Genomic DNA, 26,047 nt, shown 5'->3' on the forward strand with positions numbered 1-26,047 from the left:
CCATGGTTGCTCAAGTCCCATTATCTATAGTGGGATACTAAAATGATGTACCTTATGTAAAATGGCAAAATCAAGGTTTGCTTTTGGGAATTTATTGAATGTTTGAATATTTTCAAGCCATGGATGGTTGTATCTGTGGTTGCAGAATCTGTGGATTCGGCGAGCCAACTGTGCTTGGTAAAGTGGAAGGCAGTAGAAAAAGAGGAGACTGCAATACAGGTGCATTGATTCAGTCAAGGAAGCTGTCAGTAAAACTATCAGTAAAAGTCTTTGAGTTGTCAGTAGAAATGAATTGCCTTGAATCCCATTGTAAGAGAAAGGCAAGATATAAATCCTTCCAATAAAATGAATAAATTAATTTAGGTTGCATTGATGAGACCAAGTTTTAACTTGGTACCTAAATGATGTAAGTGTTGATGCCAGTTTGGCCTCTAAGGGAGTCTCTTCTTCATAGGGTTGCTGTAAGTAGAGACAACTCGGAAGCAAATAACAAGAAAAACTAGATAGTGGGAAAGCAATTGAAATATCACTTATTAAACTTAAATTTTCCATTGATGTTATTTCATGTCTTTGCTATGCAGTGGTATCAGTCTGGCCACTCAAGAGTGTTCATTTACAACTTAATAGAAGGCGATTTAAATAGTTGTTTCATTCATATAAACACGTCTTGCATCTTTCCTGCACTGTATTTGTTTTCCATACTTTTCTTTTTGTGCCTATAGAAGAAAAGCTTTTAAAACATTTCCGTGTAGGGTTTTTTTTCTCACCAGCACTAATCTGTAAAATTAAGTAGGAACCCACTACCTGGAGACTGGTCCTCCTTTCCTTAAGTCATTTCTACCAGGCCTGATAGGGCAGGGACCTAGGCTAGTTCCAGTTACATAGGTTTGTTCCTGTGGAAGGTGCCTGGAAACCAGAGCTTAGAAAAGTGACCTTTTTGAACTACAAGCCCAAGAATCCCCAATCATCATGCCTGTACCATTTGAGGGATATTGGAATGTGTACTCAAAAAAGGAACTTTTCCAAATTCTGTAATAGCCCAAAAAGTTAAATTTGTAATAGGGACTAGATCTGGCTTTGGATGAAAACTATCATTTTCCCCCTTCCGTTTGGATCTTTCCTTCCTTCCTGGTTCGGCCTTAGTATGAATTGTTCATGGATTCTTAATGTTAGTGTCTGGTTGTTACCATGAGAAGCTTCATCCAGTTCTATGAACAGAGAAGTCTCGAGTTGTAATTGCGACTGCAATCACAGGAGAATTGTCTGGGAACCCTAGTGGTGCAGTAGTTAAATGCTGGTACAGTACTGCAGCCACAAGGTTGTGAGTCTGAGGGCTCCAAAGTTGACTCTGCCTTCCATCCTTTCATAGATTGGTAAAATGAGTACCCAGCTTGTTGGGGGCAATTGGCTAACATATTGTAAGCTGCTTAGAGAGTGCTGAGTTCACTAAGTGGTATAGTAATGTGCATGCTATCACTACTGCTATTGCTGTCCAGCAGTGTGTTTTGGAATTACTGAATTACTGTCCCCTTTACCATGTTGATTTTCCTGGAAAGCAGGGAGTCTAGCCAGTCAGAGACCCTTGTTCCCCTGACTGATAACAGGGGCCAGAATATGTTTCCTTGAGGTTCTGCAGATCTAGAGCAGCTCCAAACTTACTAGGCATGTTGTTTCTGTATGTTTAACCACACATGACAATTAAGTGCACATGTGTAACTGGCATGTAAACACAGAACCTGAACCTAGAGGCAAAGTACTAGACTTTGGACTTAAATCAGGACATGTTGGCTGTATGGAAAAACCCAAGATATAGATTAAAAGTTACAAACTCTATTGTAAAATCTTTGAGAAGATATGGTTTTGATACAAAATGGGAGCTAGATTAATCCAGTGAAGTGGTGACTAGCTGCTGTCACGTTAGACATGTAGAACCAAGAAGTTGACCAAATGACTGTAGATGGAGGAAATATTGGGAAGGGTGCTAAGGATTAGGCAGGCATTGGTGGAGACCTGGTACATTAGGGCAATCTCAGTATATAAATGACACAAGACTTTTTAGTGGGATGGGTTGAATGTAGAAGTCATTGAATTTGGGATAAGGAGATTAAATGACATGGCTGTAGTGATCAAAAAGAGAAGGAAGCTTTATATATAGGGAGTTGGAGAGGATTCTGGGGGACATTTAAGCAGGATTTAAGGTACCTGGCAGTCAAAAAAATATGTTGGAAGTAAGGAAATGATGTGGAGTTAAGGAAGTGGCTTTCTTAGATATGGGTAATAGCTTTGGAAGGAAGGAGAGTGATAGGTGGAGGGAGCAAAGACCAAAGAGAGTGACAGCATGAGAATGTTTGTTAGCAAAGAAGGAGAAAGGGGAAGGCGAACTGTTGAGCTGATTGGCTTGCAGGGAGGTAGTTTCTGAAATAGGAGAGCTAGAGTACCCATCCTTTGCCTATGGAGCGTGATTTGATGGAAGTAATTGGGTGCCCCTTGCAACAGAAAGTAAGAGACCAGAAGTTCACAAGATTTGTGATGTGTGTGGAAATGAGGCTTCTGTTCAGATTAAAAGTGGTTTAGCAACTGGGACAACAGTTCCCGCTGTTATGCTGAGTCTGGTTTTAGTCATTAGATCATGGCATCTAAGATGAGGCTGCTACAATCTTTGTAAATGGACCAGTGGGACTGGTAATATTTTTCCCCCTCTTGGCTGAGTGCAGAAGTTAAAAATGAAGACAGTGATTATTACCTTCATGACTTACATCTGACATACAATTTACAACTTGAAAGATGTTATGGGAGAAGGGAGCAAGAGGCCAAGGAAAAATGTGGAGATAACAGGCATATCCATTTGGTTTTTGCCTTGAATATTGCCTTCCATGAATTCTACTAGGGCAAGAGACTTCCTAGTCATTCTGAAGCCAAAACAAAACTTTCTTTTCCAGATAAAGACCCTCCTCCTTCAAAAGCCAAATTTGGAGTGGAATTTTTTTTTATAATAAAGGGAAAAAAATATCATCTTATATTTTTCAAAAAAGGCTAAGGGTCTGCATGGATGAGCCCAAAGGCATGTGTTCCTTCTGGTCTCACATTGTCCTGGCTGGACAATGCAGGCCATTAGCCCTGGGTCAGCATTGGCTGGTCCAGACGCTGATCTGGAGGCCCCACTCTGTTCTGCTCTGGTCAGGCCCCACCTGGAATACTGTGTCCAGTTCTGGGCACCCCAATTCAAAAAGGATGTTTAGAAACTGGAGCATGGCCAAAGGAGGGCGACTAAAATGGTGACGGTCTGGAAACCATGCCCTATCAGGAGCAACTTAGGAAGCTGGGAATGTTTAGCATGGAGAAGAGAAGGTTAAGCGGTGATATGATAGCCCTGTTTAAATACTTGAAGGGATGTCATATTGGGGAGAGAGCAAGCTTGTTTTCTGCTGCTCCAGAGAACAGGACCTGGAACAATGGATGCAAGCTGCAGGAAAAGAGATTCCACCTCAACATTAGGAGGAACTTCCTGATAGTAAGGGCTGTCCGACAGTGGAACAAACTCTCTCAGAGTGTAGTGGAGTCCCCCTCCTTGGAGGTCTTTAAACAGAGGCTGGATGGCCATCTGTCGGGGATACTTTGATTTAGATTTCCTGCATGGCAGGGGGTTGGACTGGATGGCCCTTGGGGTCTCTTCCAACTCTACGATTCTACGATTCTATAATTCTATGACTAATTCTGGCCCTAAGGGGCCTTAATCTGGTCCAGAAAGACTGGTGCTTTGCTGCGGAGTTGCCAGGAAATTCCATAGTGAACATCCCTGCACACCCCATACTGCCACTGCTGTCACATCCACCCTGAAGTCCCGTCACAGCCCCCAATGTTAGAAGAGGGCACCTGGCTATGTGAGTGTACCCAGGAACCCCATTTGTGCCATTACAGGCTGCGGCAGGCATGTTTAGGGAGGTCATGATGGTGATGGTGGGTAAAGGTGTGCAGTGGTAGTAGGCCTGTGGTACAGTAGCATGTGAGTTATAAACACCTGTCCATCGCCATGCTGACACAGGGACTGACTTGGGTTGGAACCATGGATAGTATATCACAGGCTTGGCTTGTGGTATCCTATCCATCTGCTTAGGCCCTAAATTCTATGCAAACACTACTCTTAGAGGTTTCACTAGGAAATCCTCAGTCTCTTTCAAGCTTAAATATATCTGAGTTTGGAGATTAGACACTGGGGTCATACCATAGCGTCAGGCTTTGCAAAGCACTTTGGACATCTTCTTTTGGTCCAAAGGCCCACCTCATAAATGTATAGTTTTGGGTAGGTGTTGATGGATATTTTGAACACTACCAGCCTCGTCAGTGTGAACATCCCTTCATTGGAATTCTGAAATCCAAAACTGTCCACATGAGTGGCTGAGATAGTGACACCTTTGCTTTCAAGGTACACCAACTTTGGTTCATGCATGAAATTAATAAAAAAAATATTGTGCATAATACTATCAGGCTATGTATATAGGATGAAACATAAATGAATTTCACGTTTAGACTTGGGTCCCATTTCCGAGATATCTTACTACTGTATGTATATGCAGATATTCCAAAATCTGAAAACAAAAAATCCAAATCCCCTCTCGTCCTAAGCATTTCAGATAAGGGAGACTCGATGTATAAGTACTCATGTATAAGTCTAGAAATTTTAGTCAAAAAGTATCCCAAAAAACCTGGGTCAACTTATCTATGGGTCAGTGTATGTACTATACCTTAACTCTTATCAAAAAAGGACCCATCCCCTTCTCTGAGTAGAGTGGCAGAAAATGAGAGCTTAGTCTATCCCAGGATAACCTAAAAGAAGCACCAACTCCTTCTGCTCTCTCCACAGTGACATTGCTTCTAGGATTTACCCTCAACTTATCCACATGTCATCAAAATCCATGACTTTGGGCCCTAAGCCTGCCCCTTCCTTCTACATGAGGTCAACTTATACATGAGTATATATGGTCATTCTTATGTGGGGCCCATAGTTTGTCTCCTGATGATGGCAGCAGATACGCCTGAATCATTTGGGTTCTTTTTCTGGACCTTGAAGCAGGCTTGGTAGTCTCCTTGGTTATTTATGGCTGCCCTTAATCTCAAAACATATAGCTCTCAGTACTTTTGGTGTGCCTGACTCTGATGGATTTGGGAAGGCTGCTGACCTTAGATGGCGAATGCCGTGTGTTTTGCTCTGTCCTGCTGCTGTTTTATTATAACTTGTCGGTGTGGTGCATCAGACTTGAAGCTGGTGGGCGAGAGGAGATTCATTAACCTTCCAATCACTGCGGTGAAATGGAAGCTTTTTTTAAGAGGGGTGCATTTATATCTTATTTTTGTATTCTGTTTTTATTCTTGAAGTAGTTGACAAATTTACAAAATGTGCTAATTTTAAAAAAATCATAAAATTAAAATAAAACCACAAAAGAAGTAGAAACAAGGAAAGCATAAAGGCAAGGATAGGCTAGAGTCAAAGAGAACAGGTTGAAAGAATGCCGAAATGGAGGGCAAAATGAACAAAGGGCAAAAGCAGTCAAACAATAGCACTGCCTGCCTGCATCTTTTCCTCTCCTCTCCAGTTTTATCTGCTTTTTGGGTTGTTTTTTTTAATGTAGGGCAGTCATTCTTACATGGACATTGTGGTAGGAAACGGATCACTAAAGCACCTTCAGAAACAGGACTGCTGTCTCCTCCTTGCCATTCCTTAACCACCAAAATTACGACCACCATCATTTTTTGTAAAACCTAAGAGCTCTAATATTGGTTTATGTTGCACAAATGCAGGATGCTTGTTAAATTCAGAACAGACGCTTGTTTGGGCAGTTATGGCCGAGGTGTATAGTTTATCTGAGGATTGCCTAGAGATAATGCCTGTCTCTTTGTTTTGAAGAGTCCAGGGGTGACTCAATGAAACCCTCCCCATCTCTTTCTGCAGTGTGGGTCTCTCTCTTTCTCTCAGTAATACTATAAGTTCCACAGAGTACAAATGACAGCCTTGATGCTCGTTGTTGTTCTTGTTGTTGTTGTGTGCCTTAAAGTATTTCTGACTTATGACAATCATAAGGTTTTCTTGGCAAGATTTATTCAGAGGAGGTTTGTCATTGCCTTTCCCTGCAGCTAAGAGAGTGTGACTTGGCCAAGGTCACCCAGTGGGTTTCATGGCTGAGTACTACTACTACTATTATTGCTAGAACTACTACTACTACTGTTTGTTTCTTGGACATTTCAAAGTAGCCAGGATGGTGTGGGGGTTTGAGTGTTAGGCTATAACTCTGAAGAACAGGGTTCGAATCCCCGCTCAGCCATGAAACCTGCTGGATGTCTTTTGGGCAAGTCACACACTCTCCACTTCAGAGGATGCCAATGACAAACTCCCTCTTGAAGAAATTTACCAAGAAAACCCCATGATAGGTTCGCTTTAGGGTCACCATAATTCGGAAATGACTTGAAAGTACACAAAAACATGTTACGATCTATAAAGTCCATTACAACTTAAATCCAAATAGTCGGAAATATCGTATCATCCTGTATGAACCTGCAGAGTCCTAAGTTCCTTGGGGAAGGCTTACTCTTGATCCTGCCACTATCACAGGCCTCTCTGACAAGGATAAGGGATGGTGCCTTTTTGATCACTGTTCACATCCTCTGAAACTCCCTTCCACAGGAGGCTAGGCTAACCCACCTGGATCGCTTGTCACTGGCAGGTATTTAAATCCAAAGGCTTTTAATGATTAATACAAGGATACTTTAATGACACTTTGTGCGCTGTATTTTTAACTGTATTTTTAGGCTTTTAAAATGATACTTTTTAAAAACGTACTGATTTTTTTTCATTGTGTTCTATCATTTTTATTATTAGGTTTTTAGCTACTCTGGTTTTTAGCCTTTGTAAGCCACCCTGGGTAGCATGCCAGGAGAAGAGCAGGCTATGAAACTAATAAACGAAGTCCTGCTAGGTGAAAAATGGCAAAAAAGGAGCGAGTTGGCAATCAGTTCCCCTTTCCACCTATATTATAATTTAAATACTGCCCTTTTGCAGATGTTGGTTGGAGCTGGGTATATCTTGCCTTCAACTCAGTTAGTTGTCCGATGGGAGAATGATTTTTAATCTTTGCTCCTTTGGATGATTTGTACTTCAGCTCTTGGAATTCGTAGCCATCAGCCAAACTGTCTCAGGCTTCTGAGAGTTGAAATCCAAAACCCCTTGAAGACCACAGTCTGAGAACCATTGTGGTTGGATTCTTTGGTCTGATGTTCTGGGAAGTGATTCTTTGGAAGTTGCTGATCACGGCAATTTAGATAAATAGAAATTATCTGAAGAAGTGGAGTTTAGGGATGTTATTGGATCTGGTGCTGCTTCTGGCGTGCATAGGTTGCAACCGTTAACCAAAAGGTATTTTAACATTGCTGTCTTCATCATGCAGTTGTAGATGCATCTGAAATCATGACATTTGACAGTAAAAATCTATGCTTCTACAGCTTGAGTTTCTCTTATCTGGAATTCCAAAATCCAAAATACTCTTAAAAACCAAACCTTTTTTCATGGGTGCCTAAAATAGTGGCACCTTTGCTTTCTGATGGTTCAGTGTACACAATCTTTGTTTCATGCACAAAAAGTATTTAAAATAATGTATAGAATGACCTTCAGGCTAAGTATATAATCAATATATGGAACATAAACAAATGTTGCGTTTAGACTGAGGTCTCATCTTCAAGATACTTCATTGTTGTTGCTGTTGTATGCCTTCAATTCATTTTCGACTTACGGTGGACTTAAGATAAACCTATCAATTTTCCCCAGAGAGGGTTTGCCATTGCCATCATCTAAGGCCGAGAGAGTGTGACTTGCCCAAGGTCACCCAGTGGGTTTCCATGGTTGAGCAGGGGATTTGAACCCTGCTCTCCAGAGTCTTAGTCCACTCAAACCACTACACCACACTGGTTCTCATTGTACATATTTTACAGGTACAGGTATTCCAACATCCAAAAAATATATATCTGAAATCCAAAACATTTCTGGTTCCAGGCATTTCAGATAAGGGATACTCAACCTGTATAAGGTTCTGGTTTGACTATTGGAATGCCCTAAGCAAGGGGCCGCCTTATGAAGCTTTCACAAGATATGGTTAAATGTGGTTGTTGTGGAAAATATACAGAGACCTTAAGATAGTTGCATGAAGGTTTATTTTACTAACTGTGGTTACCAGAACCAAGGTCCTCAAAACAAGGCTCTGCCCACTTAAGGAACAAGATGTCTGTGATATGGCAATGATGCTGCTGTCTTAGTGTACATTGTATACTATATATCCCACATTTGCATTTAGCAGTAAATAGAAAGCATTAATCAGGGAGACCACAACAGCAAGAAATCAGCACTTTCCCAGCCTTTGGTCTCTCATACTGGATCAAAGTTCATTCTTCCTAAGGCCTAGCTCTCTGAGCATCATACATAGCGCAAAACACCCAGGGTAACTCTCCATATCTTAGCCTTTCTTTACAAGAAGAATAAATGTGGACAGTAGCATCAATGGAGGGTTTAAACAAAAGTTGCTGCAAAATGATGTAGTCACAAGATGCTGTAACCTGTGGGGTTAGATGCAGCTCTGTAGCCTGGGGCTAGATGCAGCTCTTTGCTGATCTCTGGGTTCTGAAGCGGATGGGACCCTGCCAAGCCAAGCTGTTTTTTCTGCTTCTGAATTTACTGTTCATCCTTTGCAACTAACAGTGTGCAGACAGTGACCTCTGGAGATTACTGGGGTTAGGGTTGGGGCACACTGGGATGAGTAGGTGGTGGAAGGTAGGGGACATTTGTGCATGTTTTATAAAAAATCATGCTTTTATAAAATCGTGTTCTCGCTCTCAAATGGATGTGACCAACAGAATTGTAGAAGCGTTCCCATCATCGCCCCAGGCCCCTGGAACATCCACTTTGATTTATTGATCTGAAGCATTTATACTCAGTTTTTCTTATACTCTGTCTCTGTCTATACTCAGTCAAAAGGGCTCCCAGAGCAGCTTACAAGTAGTTAATTTAACAGGCCCTTCCCTCAGGCGGACAGCCAAAATAAGGCATGACATACACATGGCCAAAGGGATGGGGAGGAGGAGGAATTTAAATTCACCAGCAGCTTACTCTCAGCAGGATGGAGGTGTGCCTGGCTGCTTTCCCCCCTCCATGCCCAGAGCTGTTGGAAGCTGTAAAGAGGGGGGATCTGAGCAGCAGATTTTGAAGATGTTTAGCCTTATTGGCATTCAGAGAAGCAGTTTAAAACATGTTTGTTTCCAAAAGCCCTAAAACTGCTGCTATGCACAGCATCAGCAGCCTTTCTGATATTCAGATGGTGGTGATGATAAACTTGATTGGGCTGTGATGTCCAGTTCTTACTTGTAATTCCTTTCCTTGTTGTAGTTACTACATTTTTAAAAAGGCGTTCACGGCCGTTCATCCACCCATGCACTCTTGTTTACAAAAATTTCCAAATTTAACAGGATAAAACCACTGAGCTCAAACATTTCAAAACAGTTCAATGGATAGACAGGCCTACACACTCAGAGCAGTCTGAAGGCAGTCATCAATTTTTTATAAATCCCCAAATGGCCATGCCTTAGAAAAAAAGGTGTTTCACATGCCGACAGCCCTTTTGTTTTTATTGTTATTGAGGAATTCAGTATATAAATTGCTTAAAAAAAACACTGAATAAATTTGCCGTTGGGTAGTGGACCCTCCAGAGAGATCTCTCAATCTTCCAAGTTTGAGAGTTGTGGCTGCAAAGGTTTTGGTTGATGTATGTGTGTGTAAATTAATAAATGAATGAATGTGAATGTGCCTTCAAGTTGCCCATCAATTTGTGGCTGTCTCATGAATTTTGTAGAGTTTTCTTAGGCAAGGAATACTCAGAGGTGGCTTGCTATTGTCTTCTTCTGAAATACGGCCTACAGCATCTGGTATTCTTTGGTGGCCTTCCATCCAGGTCCTAACCTGGCTCAAACCTTCTTAGCGTCCAGGATGAGACAGGATCAGGTGCCTTCATTGGTCCTGAACTGTTTTCTTTGTGGGCACAGAGGCTGGTTACTACTCATGTTTTCCTCTTATTTGTATAAAAACCTCATGAATGTCGATGACCCTTGAATATGTCCGGGGCACTGTATTAACATCCCTGCATTTATTCACCAGCAACTACTCCGGGAGATGCAGCAGATGGCCAGTCGTCCCTTTGCCTCCATCAACGTTGCCTTAGAAACGGACGAAGAACCGCCAGATCTCATTGGAGGGAGCGTTAAGGTGAGGGGTCTTCCGTAGGGGGGCCATTTTTGTAATTAATATTCATGGGTGCTGCGTTGCTTCACATGACCGAGGGATGGGGTGGGGAGGAGGGAGCCAAATAGTAGGAGATGCCTAGCTGCAAAGAAGTCGTAAACATTTGAAAAACCCAGCAGGGCCTTGTTTTTGATCTAATTTTCTTTCTCCAGGCTGCTTGGTTGCATCTTTCAGGTTATGTTGGTTTAAATAAAAGTTGCAGTTCTTTTTAAAAAGATTTTTTATGCCTTGTAATCAAGGAGGATACAGTTTAATACAGCAGAACAGTTGGCTGGAAATAGCTGTAGGTGCTGCTAATAAAACCGTCTTTGCTAAGTCTTTCAAGTGTGGAGGGGAGAAGACTAATTGGTGAAGCATTCGGCAAGTCTTGGATTCACGACAAAAAAGGTGTTGCCTTGATGTGTGCGTGCATGCGCCTTCAAGTCCTTTGTCAACTTCTGGTGAGCCCATGGATTTCATAGGGCTTTCTTTGGCAGGGAATACTGAGAAGTGGTTTTGCCAGTTCCTTCCTCTGAAATATAGCCTCCAGCTAGGGTTGCCATAAGTCAGGACCTCCAAACTGGGACAAATGTAGGACAAAATATTCAAATGGAGGACACATTTTTTAAAATGGAGGAGACGCAAAAAATTGGTGGTTTTTTAAAAAAAAATTCATATAAATGCATGTTTCTTAGGCATGATAAAAATGGAGGACATTTGGCATTATTCCTAGACAGATGGCAGAAATGTGCTTCCCTTTCTGGCCAAAAACCAGAAGAGGAGGAAGAGTGGAAGAAGCAGAGGAGGAGGAAGCGGAGAAGAAGAAAAGGAGGAAGAAGAGGAGGAGAAGGGGGGGTAAAGGAGGAGGAGGAAGAAGAGGAAGTAGAGGAAGAAAAAGGGGAGGAAGAGGGGAAGGATGAGGTGGAGAAGAAGAGGAGGAGGAGAGGAGACAGAAGAAGAGGAGGAGGAGAAAGAAGAAGAAAGGCTCTTTCCCCTGCCTTGAAGCCTCCCTGGCCGGAGGAGGAAGCTTCAAGGCAGGGAGAAAAGGGTCTCCCCGAGGCGAGACCCTTCGTCCCTGCCTTGAAGCCTCTGTGGCCGGCGGGGAAAGCGGCAAGGGAGGGGAAAAGGGCCTTGCCGAGGCGAGACCCTTTCCCCTGGCCCTCCCAGGCCGCCTCCCTGGCCGGCGGAGGAGGCCAAGCAGGGAACAAGCCTTGCTGAGGCGAGGCTCTTTTCCCTGCCTGGCGTCGGTGGGGGGTGGGGGGTCCCGGGGGGCGGGGCCAAACTGGGGCGGGACTGTGTGGCCACACCCCAAACCAGGAAAGTCCCACCCCCAGGCGGGATATGGCAACCCTGCCTCCAGCACCTGTTATTCATTGGTGGTCTCCCATCGAAGTACTAACCAGGGCTTACCCTGCTTTGCTTCCAAAATCCTTGGAAGAAATCAGCCTGTGCTGTGCTTTCATGCAGTGCTGGAGTGGCAGGAGGTAAAATGGACCCTGCAAGATGGAGTAAACTTGTTTTCTGCTGCTCCAGAGACTAGGACAAGAACTAGAGTATTCAAATAATGGGAAAAGAGATTCCACCTAAACATTAGGAAGAATTTCCCAACTATTAGAGCTGTTGAACAGTGAAACTGGCTCCATAAGAAAGAAATGGACTCTCCTTCACTGAAAGTTTTTAGGCCTCATCTCAGAGGTTCTTTAGCTGTAGATTTCCTGTCAGGGTTGGTTTCAATGGCCATTGCAGTCCATTCCAGCTCTATAATTCTGTGGTTTTTAAGGAGACACAGAGGGATGTCCTTGCCCATAGCTGACACCAATAGGCAGACTGTTCTCAACAACCATGGTGCTTTTATGTTTCTGGAGAGGGCTTTGGGTGAGTAAGCTGGGTATTTGCCAAGGAACCACCAACAAAAGAAGAAAATAATGTGTGCTAAGCAATCATCCTTTTGATTTCCCTAGAATCTTACCCAGGACCTGGTTCTTCTGTATACAAATCATGTGCTCTGCCACTGAGCTCCAAGCCCTCACCAAATAAAGAAATTGTAGTTCCTTACGTACTCATAAAAGTAACTTTGCATAGGTTGGTGTCAGTGCAAGTTGCCTCAGATTGTCAGTTGATTTAGAGGCATTGCTCTAGGCTTCCTGCTGGAAGACAGAGATACAAATGCAAGAAAGGGGTTAAAAGATATGAGGGAATGTATTTTGCCCCAGTTACCACTCATTTAGTGAGACAGTAAGTTGCCTTCATTCCATCACCTGCTAGAGTTCTCCGATCTACAGGGAAAGGGTGCTCACACTTAGCTGCAGAGTGCTGACTTTAGACAGCTCTCCCCCAACAACTCCACTGCAACCAATTCAGGCTGCTGGGGAAAGGCATTTACCATTTTTCTAGTTGTCTGAGGATGAACAGCTGCCAACAGGTTGCAAGAAATGGCATGGGGCAGAAGAGGGAGGAAAGTACCAACACAGAAGCAATTTTCAGGGCCAGGAGAGCTGGTGGTCTCCATGGCTGTGAGTAGTCAAAGAGAAGAGGCATAATATTCTGTGAGAATTTACACCAATGTGTTAGCCTTGTTCTGGTGGAAAGAACTAAAAAATATAAGAAGTTAACTGGCCACTGAGGAAAACCACAGGTTGAAACATGTCTGGCCTCTGCTTGAATGAAATCTTGCCAAGAACGTTGGCCATCTACTCTCCTTCAGTTATTGATTTCTGACTTACGGACCTTCACAATTATTGCTGTTTATATGACTGGACTTTGTATTTTTTAAAAAAAAAATGGGGGAAAGTATTATTTGATTGATTTATTATATCTTTTAATGTCTTGCTGCACATTTATATATTTATTTTTATACTTTATATTTATATCTTATCTTTATATCCTAACTCTCTCTGTTGTGTTTTCTACTATTTTTTGTGAGTTAGGTCTTATTACAGTGTGTCCCAAACTTTGATCCTCTCGATGTTTTGGACATTAGCGTCCAGAAAGCCCAGCCAGCTTGATCAATAGTCAGGAATGCTAGGAGCTGAAGTCCAAAATATCTGAAGCACCAAACTTTGGCAAATCCTGTTCTATATCCTTTTCTGTTGTTGTTCCTCTGTTGCCATTCCTTTGGCTCTGAGAGAGGCAAGAGGACTAGCACCAGTTCTGGACAAGGGGATAAGAGGTTGGAACTGCACCACTCCCTGAAATGCAAATTGATTTCTTCCATACAATGTCCCTGGTTTACAGAGAGCCTGTCCTCTAGGGCCAGGGTGCTCAATCCTTTGAGCCTTGCTCAGTTAAACATGGCTTGCTCTCTGGGGGCATTACCACTCTCACCTAGAGATTCACCTTACCAAGGCATGTTTCAGTGGTGCTCCTTCCCTCCCTCTTTGCTTTATGCATTCCCTCTTGCTGCCATTGCCTCCGTTCTCTTCTTCCTTCTGGGGAATCATTTGACAAGCTGCCACTTTTTTCTCTGCGCCCTTTTCTTCCTGAACCAGGAAGCTGTGAAAACTGGGCATATGTTCGTCATTAATATGGAAACAGACAGCCCCTTGTTCTGAATACGAAACAGGGTTAGGGAGTTCAGGAATGTACAAGCTATTAAAATTCTCTTCTCAAGTTGGATCCCCCCCTTTGGGCAGAATCAGTGATTTAAACTGAAGTGACTTTGACTGCAGGGGGTGAGGAGATGATGTGCCAGTCATCGTTCATCTCAGGGAAACAAAAGGACCAAACTCATCTCTTCCCAAGCCTCTGCCTCCCTTGTCCACTGCTTTCCTTTTGCTTATTTGATAAGCTGGAGGAAGCAGGGGAGGGCACCTACTTCAGCATATAACCCAGAGTAGTCTACCCAAAGTGCAGTATCACACAGTAGGTGCAAAGAGGCAACGTGGTTTAATTTGATGTGTTTATTGCACACTACATAGTGAGAGGAGGACACAATTTGGATATCCTGTTTCTCTGGTCCCTCCCCACAGGTTGCTTCTCACATCCTATTTTTCATTTGAAAAGAACTTTGTGTAAAGGACAATCAAAGGAACAGACAGGCACTGTCATGTGAAAATTAGGTAGCTTGATTGCACCACCGCTGTTATGTAAGCTTGGAAATTGCAAGGAGTAACAACAGCCAAAATAAGCCTTCTCATCACCCCCACTCCAGTTTTGTCACAATGGTGTTTCTTGTCTCTTGGGCACCCCAGTTCTCAAACAGAGAACTGGGGCCAGTTTCTTGCTTGCAGCCCCATCAGGGTCACTGGTAAGGAGGAGACTGTGCTAGCTCTAATCTGATGACAATTGGCTATTGCAGTCCATCAATATTAATGTTTTGCCACGCTGTCCCTCAGACCAGTGGATGGAACTCTGAAAGTCAGGTTATTGTGCACTCTCAAGTTGTTCCAGACTTATGGCAACTCTACGACAAACCTATCCAGGGGTTTTCTGGACATGATTTGTTCAGAAGAGGTTTGCCATTGCCTTCCCATGAGGGTGAGAGCATGGGACTCATCCTAGGTCACCCAGTGGGTTTCATGGCCAAGCTGGGAATTGAACCCTGGTCTCCAGAGTCATAGTTCAGCCTTCAGACTGCTATGCCTTATTCATTAACAGATGACATAGGAAAAGTGTCTTATCTGTGCTTCCCAGATTTGTCTGTCTACTGTCCAGCTTGTCTGCTGATCTCTGTTACCCTTCACATCCACTAGAACCACTGGATCCAGCTGTTTGCTTTGCAGAGATTGTGCCCGCTACTCACCACCGCTTGACATGACTTATTGGTGGCCTACCAAACAGGAGAAAATAGATGGTTTGATATCAGTGAGGGTTTTTTGCTTCCTTTTGAGCATGGCCAACTGGCAGGCCAGATTAAACTAATTCCAACCTAGGCTGATGTCTTGCAGCTGGACTCATTTTAAAACCACATTCCCAATTAATACATTTCCTGTGGTGTGTAAGGAGGAGGAGAGAGTGAGCTGTTTACCCAGTTGGGATGACGTATTGCTGAGCCAACAGGGGACTCTGAGCTTTCAAAGATGGTGCCCTGGCTCCCTTGCTTTTCAGCCGTCCCGTGGGCAGCCATTTTTGGTTCACAGCGGACGCCTCTGCCAGCCTTTTGCTTCACACGGGCACATGTAGCAAATGAACTTTAAATCTTATCAGCTTGTTTTGTCATTAGTTACCTGTGAAATGCCGCTTCTTCGGCAGTAGTACTTGGAATCAGATTTAGAGCTCAGCTTCCTTCATCCACTTGCTCTGAGAAGAAATGTTGGTCTGCGTTTGAAAGTGCTTTTATCTTTGTCTGCTTTGAATGAACAGGTTTTGATCTGAGATTAGTGGAGGGTTTAAGGTACTCTGCGTAGTGTGTTGGTTTCTTCTCTCGGCTCCCCCGCCCTCACCCATAGGTAGAAATCTTTGAAAAGAAAGAAGAAATAAAAATACATTTCCAGTAGCATTTGTCATGGAGTTATAGAGTTGAAAGTAGTATAGCATTTACAGTCTCCCCCATCGCCTGTGGTCACCTAGATTCTTTCACCTTTCCTTTATTAATGATAAGATGAGAGCCAAGGATGGAAGTCAAGCCTCTCCCCACTCCCCATCCTTATTCCTATATTTCTTCTTTCTGGATGCATTTTTTGTCTACGGTACCTCTTTCCAAACACCTACGTTTACTGCCACAGTGGTGTCCCTCTCAAGCAGGGTGACCAGATAACCAGAAAGGAGTACAAGGCATCACAAAATGTAAGACATTCAGGAACATGTTGGACATTGTAAAACAAAGGCTAAAACACTAATATACATATAAATTTTGGTTTATTTACAGCTGTAAATGGTTTATTTACAGGTCTTGTGTGCTTCCAAGTAATTTCCGACTTGGCAACCCTAAGGCGAACTTATCATAGGGTTTACTTGGGAAGATTTGCTCAGAGGTTTGTCATTGCCTTCCTTTGAGGCTGAGAAAGTGTGACTTGCCTAAGGCCACCAATTGGGTTTCATGATCGAGCTGGGAATTGAACCTTGATCTCCAGAGTCATTGTCTAATGCTCAAACCACTACTCCATGCTGGCTCAACCATGTTTATATGTACTCAACCATATTTTTCTGAAGTTCATCTTCACTAAAATGTCTTGTTGGGTACCAATATACTTATAGAACTTTGAGCAAGACAAAGGCTTAAAATTCTACTTTTCTACATTACAACGAATTATTGACTGAATCTACATTTAAATTACAGTGGACCCTTGGTGTCCGCTGGGATTTGGTTCCAGACCTCTCGTGGATACCAAAATCCGTGAATATTCAAGTCACATTAAATGCAATGGGTAGTAAAATGGTGTCCCTTATATAAAATGGCAAAATCAAGGTTTTCATTTTAGAAAGTGGATGTTTGAATCTGTGGAATAAAAAATCCATGGATCTGGAGGGATGACTATATTCTTTTTATTATTTCATTGTGTTGAAATTAAGGGGGAAATATTTCAAAATTTGCATTGTGTCCTCAAGCAGCCCATTTCTAACATGTTTGCTATCCCTTTCTCCTCCCAGAAACAAATGCCTGCAGCTCTGGGGGCAAATCCTTTGTGCTGCTGCTCCTAGGAAAAAAGAACTTTAGAAGGATCCATCCTCTGCCCTTATTTGCAGCAGGGACAGGCTGTAGACCAATTTATTGGAAGGGGAATAGAAAACATAGTGTTACTCAGTGGGTGTCATGGGCGCGTTACAGACCGCCCAGAATGGGCAGTCTCGCGCCGCTGCCGGTTGCTCCGCGAGGGAGCCGCACCAGCCAAACTACGTGGCTCCCTCGCGGAGCAAAAAGAAGCCCCAAAATGGCACTTCTTTTTGCGGCGCGGATATGACGCCGCGAGGCGCCAATGGCGCACTCACAGCGTCATATGCGCTGTGCGATGTATGGACGCAGCGCATCCGCTACGTAAAGATGGCGGCCCCCGTGTGGAAGAGGCGCCGCCATTTTGTACGGACTCGGTCCGTATTAGGGTTAGGGGCGTCCGGAAGGGACGCCCCTTTCTAACCCTAATACGGACCCGTTTGTAACGGGCCTTATTTATGCATAAAATGGGGGACATTTTGAAATTCCTTCTGGACAGAAGGTTGAAATGGAGGACATGTTCTGGTAAAGGCAGACATCTGGTCACCTTGCTTTCCTGGGATAGCTAGTTCTCCAGGGTACTGGAGTCCAGAAGTGAATGTGGGGAGGGCTTGTGATGAGAACCACTGTTGACCATGCTGGGTTTTTTGAGGCAAATAGGTCTGGTAGTTGTCGTCCAAATGGTAACATCTCTAGGCACTAATCCTCTTTGCATATCCTCCCACACTGAGGCCTGGACCATCAACAACAGAACAATACACAGATTATGACACAGGGTCACACAGTGTGTGTGTGTGTGTGTGTGTGTGTGTGTGTGTGTGTGTGTGTGTATACACCCAACTCTTTTCTATGCCAGCATTCTCTGAAGATGCCAGCCACAGATGCTGGCGAAACATCAGGAATAAACTCTAATAGAACATGCCCACATAGCCTGAAAAAAATCACCAAAAACTATGGACGCTGGCCATGAAAGCCTTCGACTTCACTCTCTAGGCTGTGTTTGAAGCTTTCTTGCTCCAGCCCTGTGGATTCAGAGATGAGGGACAGGATCTCTCAGTGGCAGGCAGCATTAGTGATGATGGGTGAGATCTCACTCCAAGACAGTATGAACCCAAGCTCAAGTTCAAACACTCCTGGGCTGACCTTGACTGAAACATATGGCATTTCAGACTGGGGGAATTGGAAATGATGGATCTCTCCTTAACAAGAACAAAATACCCCTCCCTCTGTAGTATTGTTTTTGATTCTATCTGCAACAGCTGTGGGTGGCAGTTCACTAGGCACAAGCATTGCCCATGGGCAGAGGTTAAGCTGTCTGCTCCTAGATTCTCCTACACAGGAACCTGGGTGCAAAACCAAGCAACCTGCTTTTGGCATCTCTCTCTTTCCCTTTGCGACTTCTCTCAGCATCCCCTTGCTTTTGAATCCATAGGAAGCAGACGTGTTGCCCTTTGAACACCTGGCAGGGGGATGGCTAGAGATTAGGCAGGCAGAAGAGGTATGCAAAACGGATTAGCTCCGCTAAAATTTCACTTTCTTCTAAAAGGCTGCTTGGTTGCAGGAACAACAGGAAGAAATAAACCTGTTTTTTTTCTTTAATGAATCATTTCTTGCTAGGCTGGGGGAGGAATCCATGGAGTTAGTGGATGCTTGCTTTCTTGGTTGAAAAAAAATACCTTGTGTGGCAGGTGGAACCAAAGAGTTCCTGGCCTGATCTCTTGATGTCCCTCCCACTATGATTTCAGCCCATGCCTTCAGTTAAAGAATTTTTTGTGTTCAGAAGTGTGATGAGACTAAGAAAGAGCCTGGTTAAATCTTATAGAAAAGACTGGGAATATGTTGCTGAAGGAATCCCATAACTTATTCTAATATTTTACTAAGTAGCTCATGATGAGACCCAGCCTGGTGTAGTGGTTCGAGTGTTGGACTGTGACTCTGGAGACCAGGGCTTAATTACCTGCTTGGCCATGAAACTCACTGGGTAACCTTGGGAAAGTCACATATTCTCAGCCTCAAGGGAAGGCCATGGTAAACCTCCTTTGAACAACTCTTGCCAAAAAAATCCCCATGATAGGTTCACCTTAGGGTCATCGTAAGTCGGAAACGACTTGAAGGCATACAACACACACAATCTACAAAACATCTCAGACCACAGTCTGACTGCAACAGGTAGGTCAGATCATCTCTGACAACTCCTGGAGGCCAGGGCTAGGAATTTATAGATAAGCAGCTCAATGCAGCTGCTACTTGATCAACTCTTGTCACCTCATTTATGGCTTCAGAGGTAATGACTTGCAGTGGAGGCGGACAGCACAGAGGCAGGCTATATTGACTGCCGCCCACCATTGCTGTAGACTGCACAAGCAACTGGGGAAGTCAGGGCAGCTTCAGAGCCAAAATACTTTGGGGGCAGCCCAGAGTATTCTGGTCAGTGCAGACCCACCCATTGTCTTTCAAATGCTGTTATCTCCCATCACTGGTCAGAGAGAGAATGGCAAAAGAAGCTAGCAGGCTGAATGGCCAGTGCCTCTGAGAGGCATCACTGCATTCTCATGGTGAACAACCATCAAGAAATCACCTCCATGAATTTGACTTTTACTGTCTAACCTAAGCTGTTTAACCTGATGTGCCTCCAAGGTCTGCTCTTCAATGTTGCAACTAAGTACCAGTTACTAGCAACAACAGCAAGTGAAGACTGTTGTTCTCCAGAGACCTTTGATGAGACCAAAATGCAAATGGACCTTTCCCCAGGATTGTAGGATGGAATTATTGAAGGTGGTTGTGGAAGATGAGTGCGGATGAGGATTTCTGGGGATACCAGACCCAGTGTTCTGTTTGGTCTTTCTAAACAGAGTGTAGGCCTGCCTGCCACTTGACTTTTAAATACAGTGATTTATGAAACCTAAGTAGTCCTGATTATAGTTCTTAAACTAATTATAGATGTCCTTGCTGGAGCCTGCAGTTTCTTTCTATTTGGATGAATAATGTGTTTATTAATCTTTAGGCTTTATCATGTGGTGAATTTTTGTGAACAGAAGTCATGGAGGGGGGAACCAGAGTTTTGCCTTGAGTATCTCGGCACGTATGTTGAACTGTAAAATAGCAGCCAAAAAGGAAGAGAGGTGCCAGACACACCATCTGACGTAACAGAAAAGCTGGCCGGGCATTGCTCCAGAAGAGCTTGTTTGGTAGCATTGGAGCTGAGCTCTCTGTTCTTAGGGAGAAAGGAAAGGAAAGAGAGATAGACTCATAGAGTTGGAAAGGGCACCATATTCAGAGTCCAACACCCTTGACAATGCAAAAAATCCAGCTAAAGAATCCCCAGAAGATTTCCAGAGAAAGAGACGCCGTCACCTCTCCAGGTGATGAGGTCCATTGATGAACAGCTAGCTGTCTACTGCCTTACTATCAAGAAGATTCTGCTAGTGTACAACTGAAATCCTTTATCCTGTAACTTCAAATCACTAGACCTGGTTTTTTGGTCTGAGACAGCAGGGAACAAACCTGTCTCCTCCTCTCTGTGACAGCCCTTTAGATATTTAAGGAGGACAATCATGTACTCCCTCAGTCTTCTCTTCACCAGGCTGAACATGCCCAGCTCTCTCAGCTTTTCCTTGTCAGTTTTGTTCTCCACGCCTCTTATTCTTGTTAGCCTTCTCTGAACTTCTTCCAACTTGGCTATATCCTTCAATCTGTTGGCCCTTTGAGTGGGCAACTTGAGTGGGGGCTGCCATAACTGCACAGTAACAGCTCTTGTATTAAGACAGAGGTGTGTGGCTCTCTGGATAGTGTTGAACTGCCACTACCAGCAACCTTAGCCAGTCTAGCCAATGCTGAAGAATGCTGGAAATTGTAGTTCAGCAGTGTCAAGAGGCACATGCGATTCCCACTCCTGGGTTAAAAACACACAGCAGCTGGAGTATGTGCAAGACAACCAGAGTTACAGTTTAGATGCGTCTTTGGTATCTCCAATGGGAGAGAGCAAAGTGCATTCCTAACTTACTCCAAGAACAAGAATGGAAGAGTAATGCTTACAGCCTAAGTACCAATGAACATATATAGCTGGGTTGACCACTGGAAATAGTTTCTGTCCACTTTTTTGCAGGAGAGGTTTAGCTCCTGTCAGTCCAGAAGCTTCTTTGACTAGCAATATTTTTAATTGATGGGTGAAATGCCAGTAAAATATATATAAGAGAAATAACATATTAAACTTAAATTTGTTGTAAGTTGCTATTTGATTGTCTTGCTTTCTCTCCACTCCTTTCTTTTTTGTTTGTCCTTTGGCCCTTTTGTGCCATTCCTATATGTTATTTTTGCAAACAGCTGGAAATGCAATTTGTATGTTGGGGAAACTCAACACCAGTGGATGATTGGGTTCATTAAATTGCAAACACCCCGTTTCCTTAAAGTGGAATATACCTTGTATTGAATCAACTCTTAAAAGAACACACACACACACACACTCTCATGGTTTCATTTTGCTGGCAAGCTGGAAGCCACCACGGGCAATGTATTACTTGGAGTTGCCTGGCACTGAGTCCATTAGTTCTAGTAATTGAGTTCCAGCAGAATATATGGTGCAAGTTTGTTCTCCGCTGATTTTTTTTGTAAGAAAAGAATTATTTTGAACCTTAGCAACTCTATGGGAAGTGGCAGCTCCAGGACAAAGGTGGTTGTAAAATACCAGCCTTCTTATAGTAGACAATAAAATAACTTCACTGAAGACTAATCCATCAGCGCCTTTGTTACCCATTTAATACTAGAGATGTATAAAAAGTACTAATTTCAGTTTTGCTCTTTGTCACCATTTTGTTTGTTAGACATTAGTTAACTTAATGGTAACTTTCCTTTGAGAGCCAGCGTGGTGCAGTGGTTTGATCGTTGGACTATGACTATGGGTTCAAATCTCCATTCAGCCATGGAAATTCACTGGGTGAACTTGGACAAATCACTGTCTCTCCCCCTCAGAGGATATAGCAAAGGCAAACCTCTTCTGAACAAATCTTGCCAAGAAAACCTGTAGTAGACTTGCCTTAGGTCATCATAAGTCGAAAATGACTTCAAGGCACACAAAAACAGTATCGTTTCCCACTTTGATCTAACATTTTCCTCCTAACTAGTTTGATCATTTGTCTGGACTGAAAGTAACGTATTACGGTGTCATGTCTAATGAAATAAGCAATCCTTGCTTCGTTTGAGAGAGCATAAAAAGCTGAAGCTGAACCTTAATAATAAGCAGAAAGCTACCAGCCACTAAGGATACCTAGTTTGCTTTCACAAAGCTCCAAGTTTAAGTCACAAGGGTTGCTCTTGGCAACTTTCTGCAGAAAGCATGCTGCTACTTTTAATGGATGTTGAAGTACAGAGCCATCATACTTTTTCGATTTAATTACATGGCCCATTAAAATGAGCTGCTGATCTATCAAAATGAAATATCGTTGAGAAGACCTAGTGCTTTATTTTCTTACCTTTTCAATGGTGGGTTAGTCCTACTTGACACGAGTTAGAAATTTCTACGAGAAAGCCAGAATGACATATAGTGGAGGACCAAAGAACTGTGATGTGAGCTGAAAGACAGACATAATCTGAAACTTTGATGTGCTTTAAAACATGGGGCCTTGAGATTCCTTATTTTGAGTTAAAATAGTAGCTGTCCATGTAACTCTTCTCACTTGAATTTCTTCTTTTTGTCTACGGCAGACGGTCCCCAAACCCATTGCGTTGGAGCCATGTTTTGGCAACAAAGCAGCAGTTCTGTCAGTATTTGTGAGGTTGCCAAGAGGCCTGGGAGGAATCCCTCCACCGGGGCAATCAGGTAAGCAACCACTTATCCTTTCTGCAGCCACAATGTTGTGAGTTCGATCCCAGGGGCTCCAAGGTTGACTCAGCCTTCCATCCTTTTGTAGGTCAGTGAAATGAGTACACTGGGGGCAATTGACTTACACATTGTAAGCTGCGTAGGGAGTGCTAGTTCACTAATCAGTGGTATAGAAATGTAAGTACTATTACTATCCTTTCACAGTCCTCAAGTGCGTAAGAGATCACATTACCTTTTTTCTCTTGACCCCCTCTATGGATCCCTTGGCTAATTCTTTGCTAATTTCATTCCTAAAGGAAACAAGTAATGTTAGCAAATTTCTTTCCACCCTGAGAAAGTCTTCAAAAACTGTACTATGTGCAGTTCAAAACTTATTCTACCCAAATTTCGCATGCTAATTCTTCTCTGGGGAGGAGCAGTATTTTTCTGTGCAGAAAGCAGCACTTTCTGGACAAAAAATAATATTCCTGCACAGAAAATGCTGCTTTATGAGCAGAAAATTCTCTGGTTGGGGACTTGTGTGCAAAATACTCACTTGTGTGTGTACCATCTCCCCAGCATTTCTGTACAGGAAACAGCATTTTTTCAAACAATATATTTCTGTCTAATTACATTGTTTTCTGGACAGAAAAGTTATTTTGTTTGCACAAAACATATTTCTGTCCTGCTATATTATTTTCTGCACAGAAAATATTATTTTCTTTACAAAATGCCATATGCACATTTTGTAAGGAACAAATCTCAAACCTGAAAAAAGCTGCACTTGGAGGCACTTGGTGCCACAGTTTGCCCACCCCTGTGCTGGAGTCATACAGCTGATGTATACTATAAACTCGGACATTTCTTCTTGGTACAGAGGAGCTTCTTTTGGAATGTGTACTTCTACACACTTACACTTGTCCCTCCTCATTTGCTGGGGTTTGGGACACAAGACCCCCATGAGTATGGAAAACCCACTATGTTTTTGCCTGAGAGAACATCTCTTTAGGAATCTCTAGGTCCTGCAGGGCAACTCTGTGGTCAACACGGGGCGCAGTGTTATCAATACGCTGATGACACCCAGATATGCTCCTCTGTGTCTCCGACTGATGCAGTGACTAGGGATGGCATCTCTCCTCTAAATGCCTGCTTGGAGTCGGTAATGGGCTGGATGAGGGAAAACAAACTCAGTCTGAATCCAGAGAAAACAGAAGTACTAGTGATAGGCTGCCCGGGCCCTGGTAGTGAAATTTTTCCACCTGTCCTAAATGGGATCACGCTCCCCATGAAGGACTCTATTCGCAGCTTGGGGGTGCTTCTGGACTTGTCGCTCCAATTGACATCTCAGGTGGATGCGACGGTCAGAAGTACCTGTTATCAGCTTCGGCTGATACGGCAGCTGCGACCCTACCTGGGCCGGGGGGACCTCAAAACTGTGGTACATGCTCTGGTAACCTTTCGATTGGATTTCTGTAATGCGCTCTACATGGGGCAACCCTTGTACCAAACCCAGAAGCTTCAATTAGTGCAGAATATGGCTGCGAGATTGGTCACTGGCTGTTCCAGGGCTGACCACATAACACCCATCTTACAAGATCTCCATTGGCTGCCCATTCGCTTCCGGGCGCAATACAAGGTGTTGGGAATTACCTATAAAGCCCTAAATGGCTTGGGCCCAGGTTACTTGGAGGACCGCCTCTCCCCATATAATCCTCCTTGCACACTCAGGTCAGCCGGGAAGAACCTGCTCAGGGTTCCGACTGCAAAATATGCGTTGACCTCGCAAAGGGCCTTCTCTATCTCGGCCCCCAAAATTTGGAACACCCTTCCCGATGAGCTCCGCTTCATCACCTCCCTGGATCTTTTAAAAAAGAAACTTAAGACCTTTTTTTCCATCAAGCTTTCCCCCATGTGTTATGATATCATGTGGTTCCCCCATATGTATTTTCTATTTGGATCATCAGCTCAGTTGGCTTGATTTGGTTTAATAATTTTTAAATTGTATTTGTAATTTTTCTACACAGTTTTATCGTTATGTATATATTGTATTGTTGTATTGTTGTATTCTCTTGTCCTGTTCACCTCTTTGAACAATATGGAAAAGCGGTATTTAAAAAAACATCTGCCAGACATTGACCATAGAAATGTACTGGAGGAGCTACAGATGCCTAGTGGATTGTTCTTGCTAGGAATCCCTAGTGCCTTCAATGTGACTTTTGGTTAAAGTTGACCACAGAGTTGTGCTGGAGGACCTAGATATTCCTAGAGAGAACATATTAATAAAATCCATGAATAATCAAATCCGCAAAAGTCAAAGCTGCAAATGTGGAGGGACGAATGTACTCCATAAGCAACTGTACATGTAGTGTCTCTTCCCATATCATTGGTGATGTTAAAATACCTTTCAGGTTATGGAGATATTTTCCTGTGTTCTGCAGTAGTTATGTTTCTTGAGGGGAAAGAAGTAATTGCAACAATTCTAGGGATGAACATGTTACTTGCAAACAACATCATTAGCTGGGTGGGGGTGGGCAACTGTGCCGGGGGGGCATTTTGTGCCTCCCCTCCACACACATGTTGTACCATTGTGATGCACCAGAAGTTACACCACATCACTCCCAGGCACCATTTTCAGTAGGCTTAGGGCTGGAGGGATAGGATTTGTGAAGGAAGGCAAACTGCCACAGCTGTGTACAGTTTTGGTACTGTGGGAGCAGTAAATCTGCCCCCTAAATATTGTAGGTGAGATTGAAGGGACACAGAATAAGTTTTAGGGTCTTACCTTCCCCATCCCTGGAATGTGGTCATTTTTTGGATAAGGCCAGGCCAGGACTGTCAACCTATCAGCTGAAGGATACTGTCCCCAAGAACTATAAAGGCCACGCTGAGCATCTCATTCTAGTGTCATATTTTCACCTGATCAAGGACAGGTCGGGGGGAAGGTCAGTTCTTCCTCAGCACTGAGCTTTGTCTCTGGAAAAAAGTAAATGGGTAGTTTTTGTCAAGGTTGCATTTCCATAGGTGGGGTTACCCCATATTGAAGGTACTCAACTTTAGTTCTTCCTATTGGAAGCAAACACTAGAGCTGTTCTGCACATGGGGACAGTGCTGTGTTTCTAGAAATGTTCTGTCCCTCCTCAGTCAGTGACAATGTTTGGTCCAGCTTCAGTTGCTGGGAGACACCATGTTCATCTAAGAGAGTTGCAAGCAAAAAGACCAAGGTATGTAAACTGGGACATGGCAAATCTCTTTCTAACCAGTCTGATTTTGCAGGATGTTTGGGAGCAGAGTGTCATTCAGGTGTGATTTCTTGCCCTTTCTTCCTTTTGTGACCCCCTACTTTTTCTCTTGC

The 26,047-nt window shown here is 43.4% G+C and overlaps 1 protein-coding gene across 1 annotated transcript in view; it reads left to right on the plus strand.

Annotated features, from left to right (window-relative positions):
* ATRN (attractin) overlaps positions 1 to 26,047 on the plus strand; it is a 207,655-nt gene that overhangs the window by 176,439 nt on the left and 5,169 nt on the right. The window contains exons 27-28 of the mRNA XM_089526395.1: positions 10,187 to 10,294; positions 22,599 to 22,713. Coding sequence (XP_089382521.1) covers positions 10,187 to 10,294; positions 22,599 to 22,713 — 223 coding nt within the window. The remainder of the gene's footprint in view (positions 1 to 10,186; positions 10,295 to 22,598; positions 22,714 to 26,047) is intronic.

This window comes from Sceloporus occidentalis, unplaced genomic scaffold, assembly GCF_023333645.1.
Source record: "Sceloporus occidentalis isolate IW3139 unplaced genomic scaffold, rSceOcc1.0.p SCAF_5, whole genome shotgun sequence".
NCBI classification, from domain to species: domain Eukaryota; kingdom Metazoa; phylum Chordata; class Lepidosauria; order Squamata; family Phrynosomatidae; genus Sceloporus; species Sceloporus occidentalis.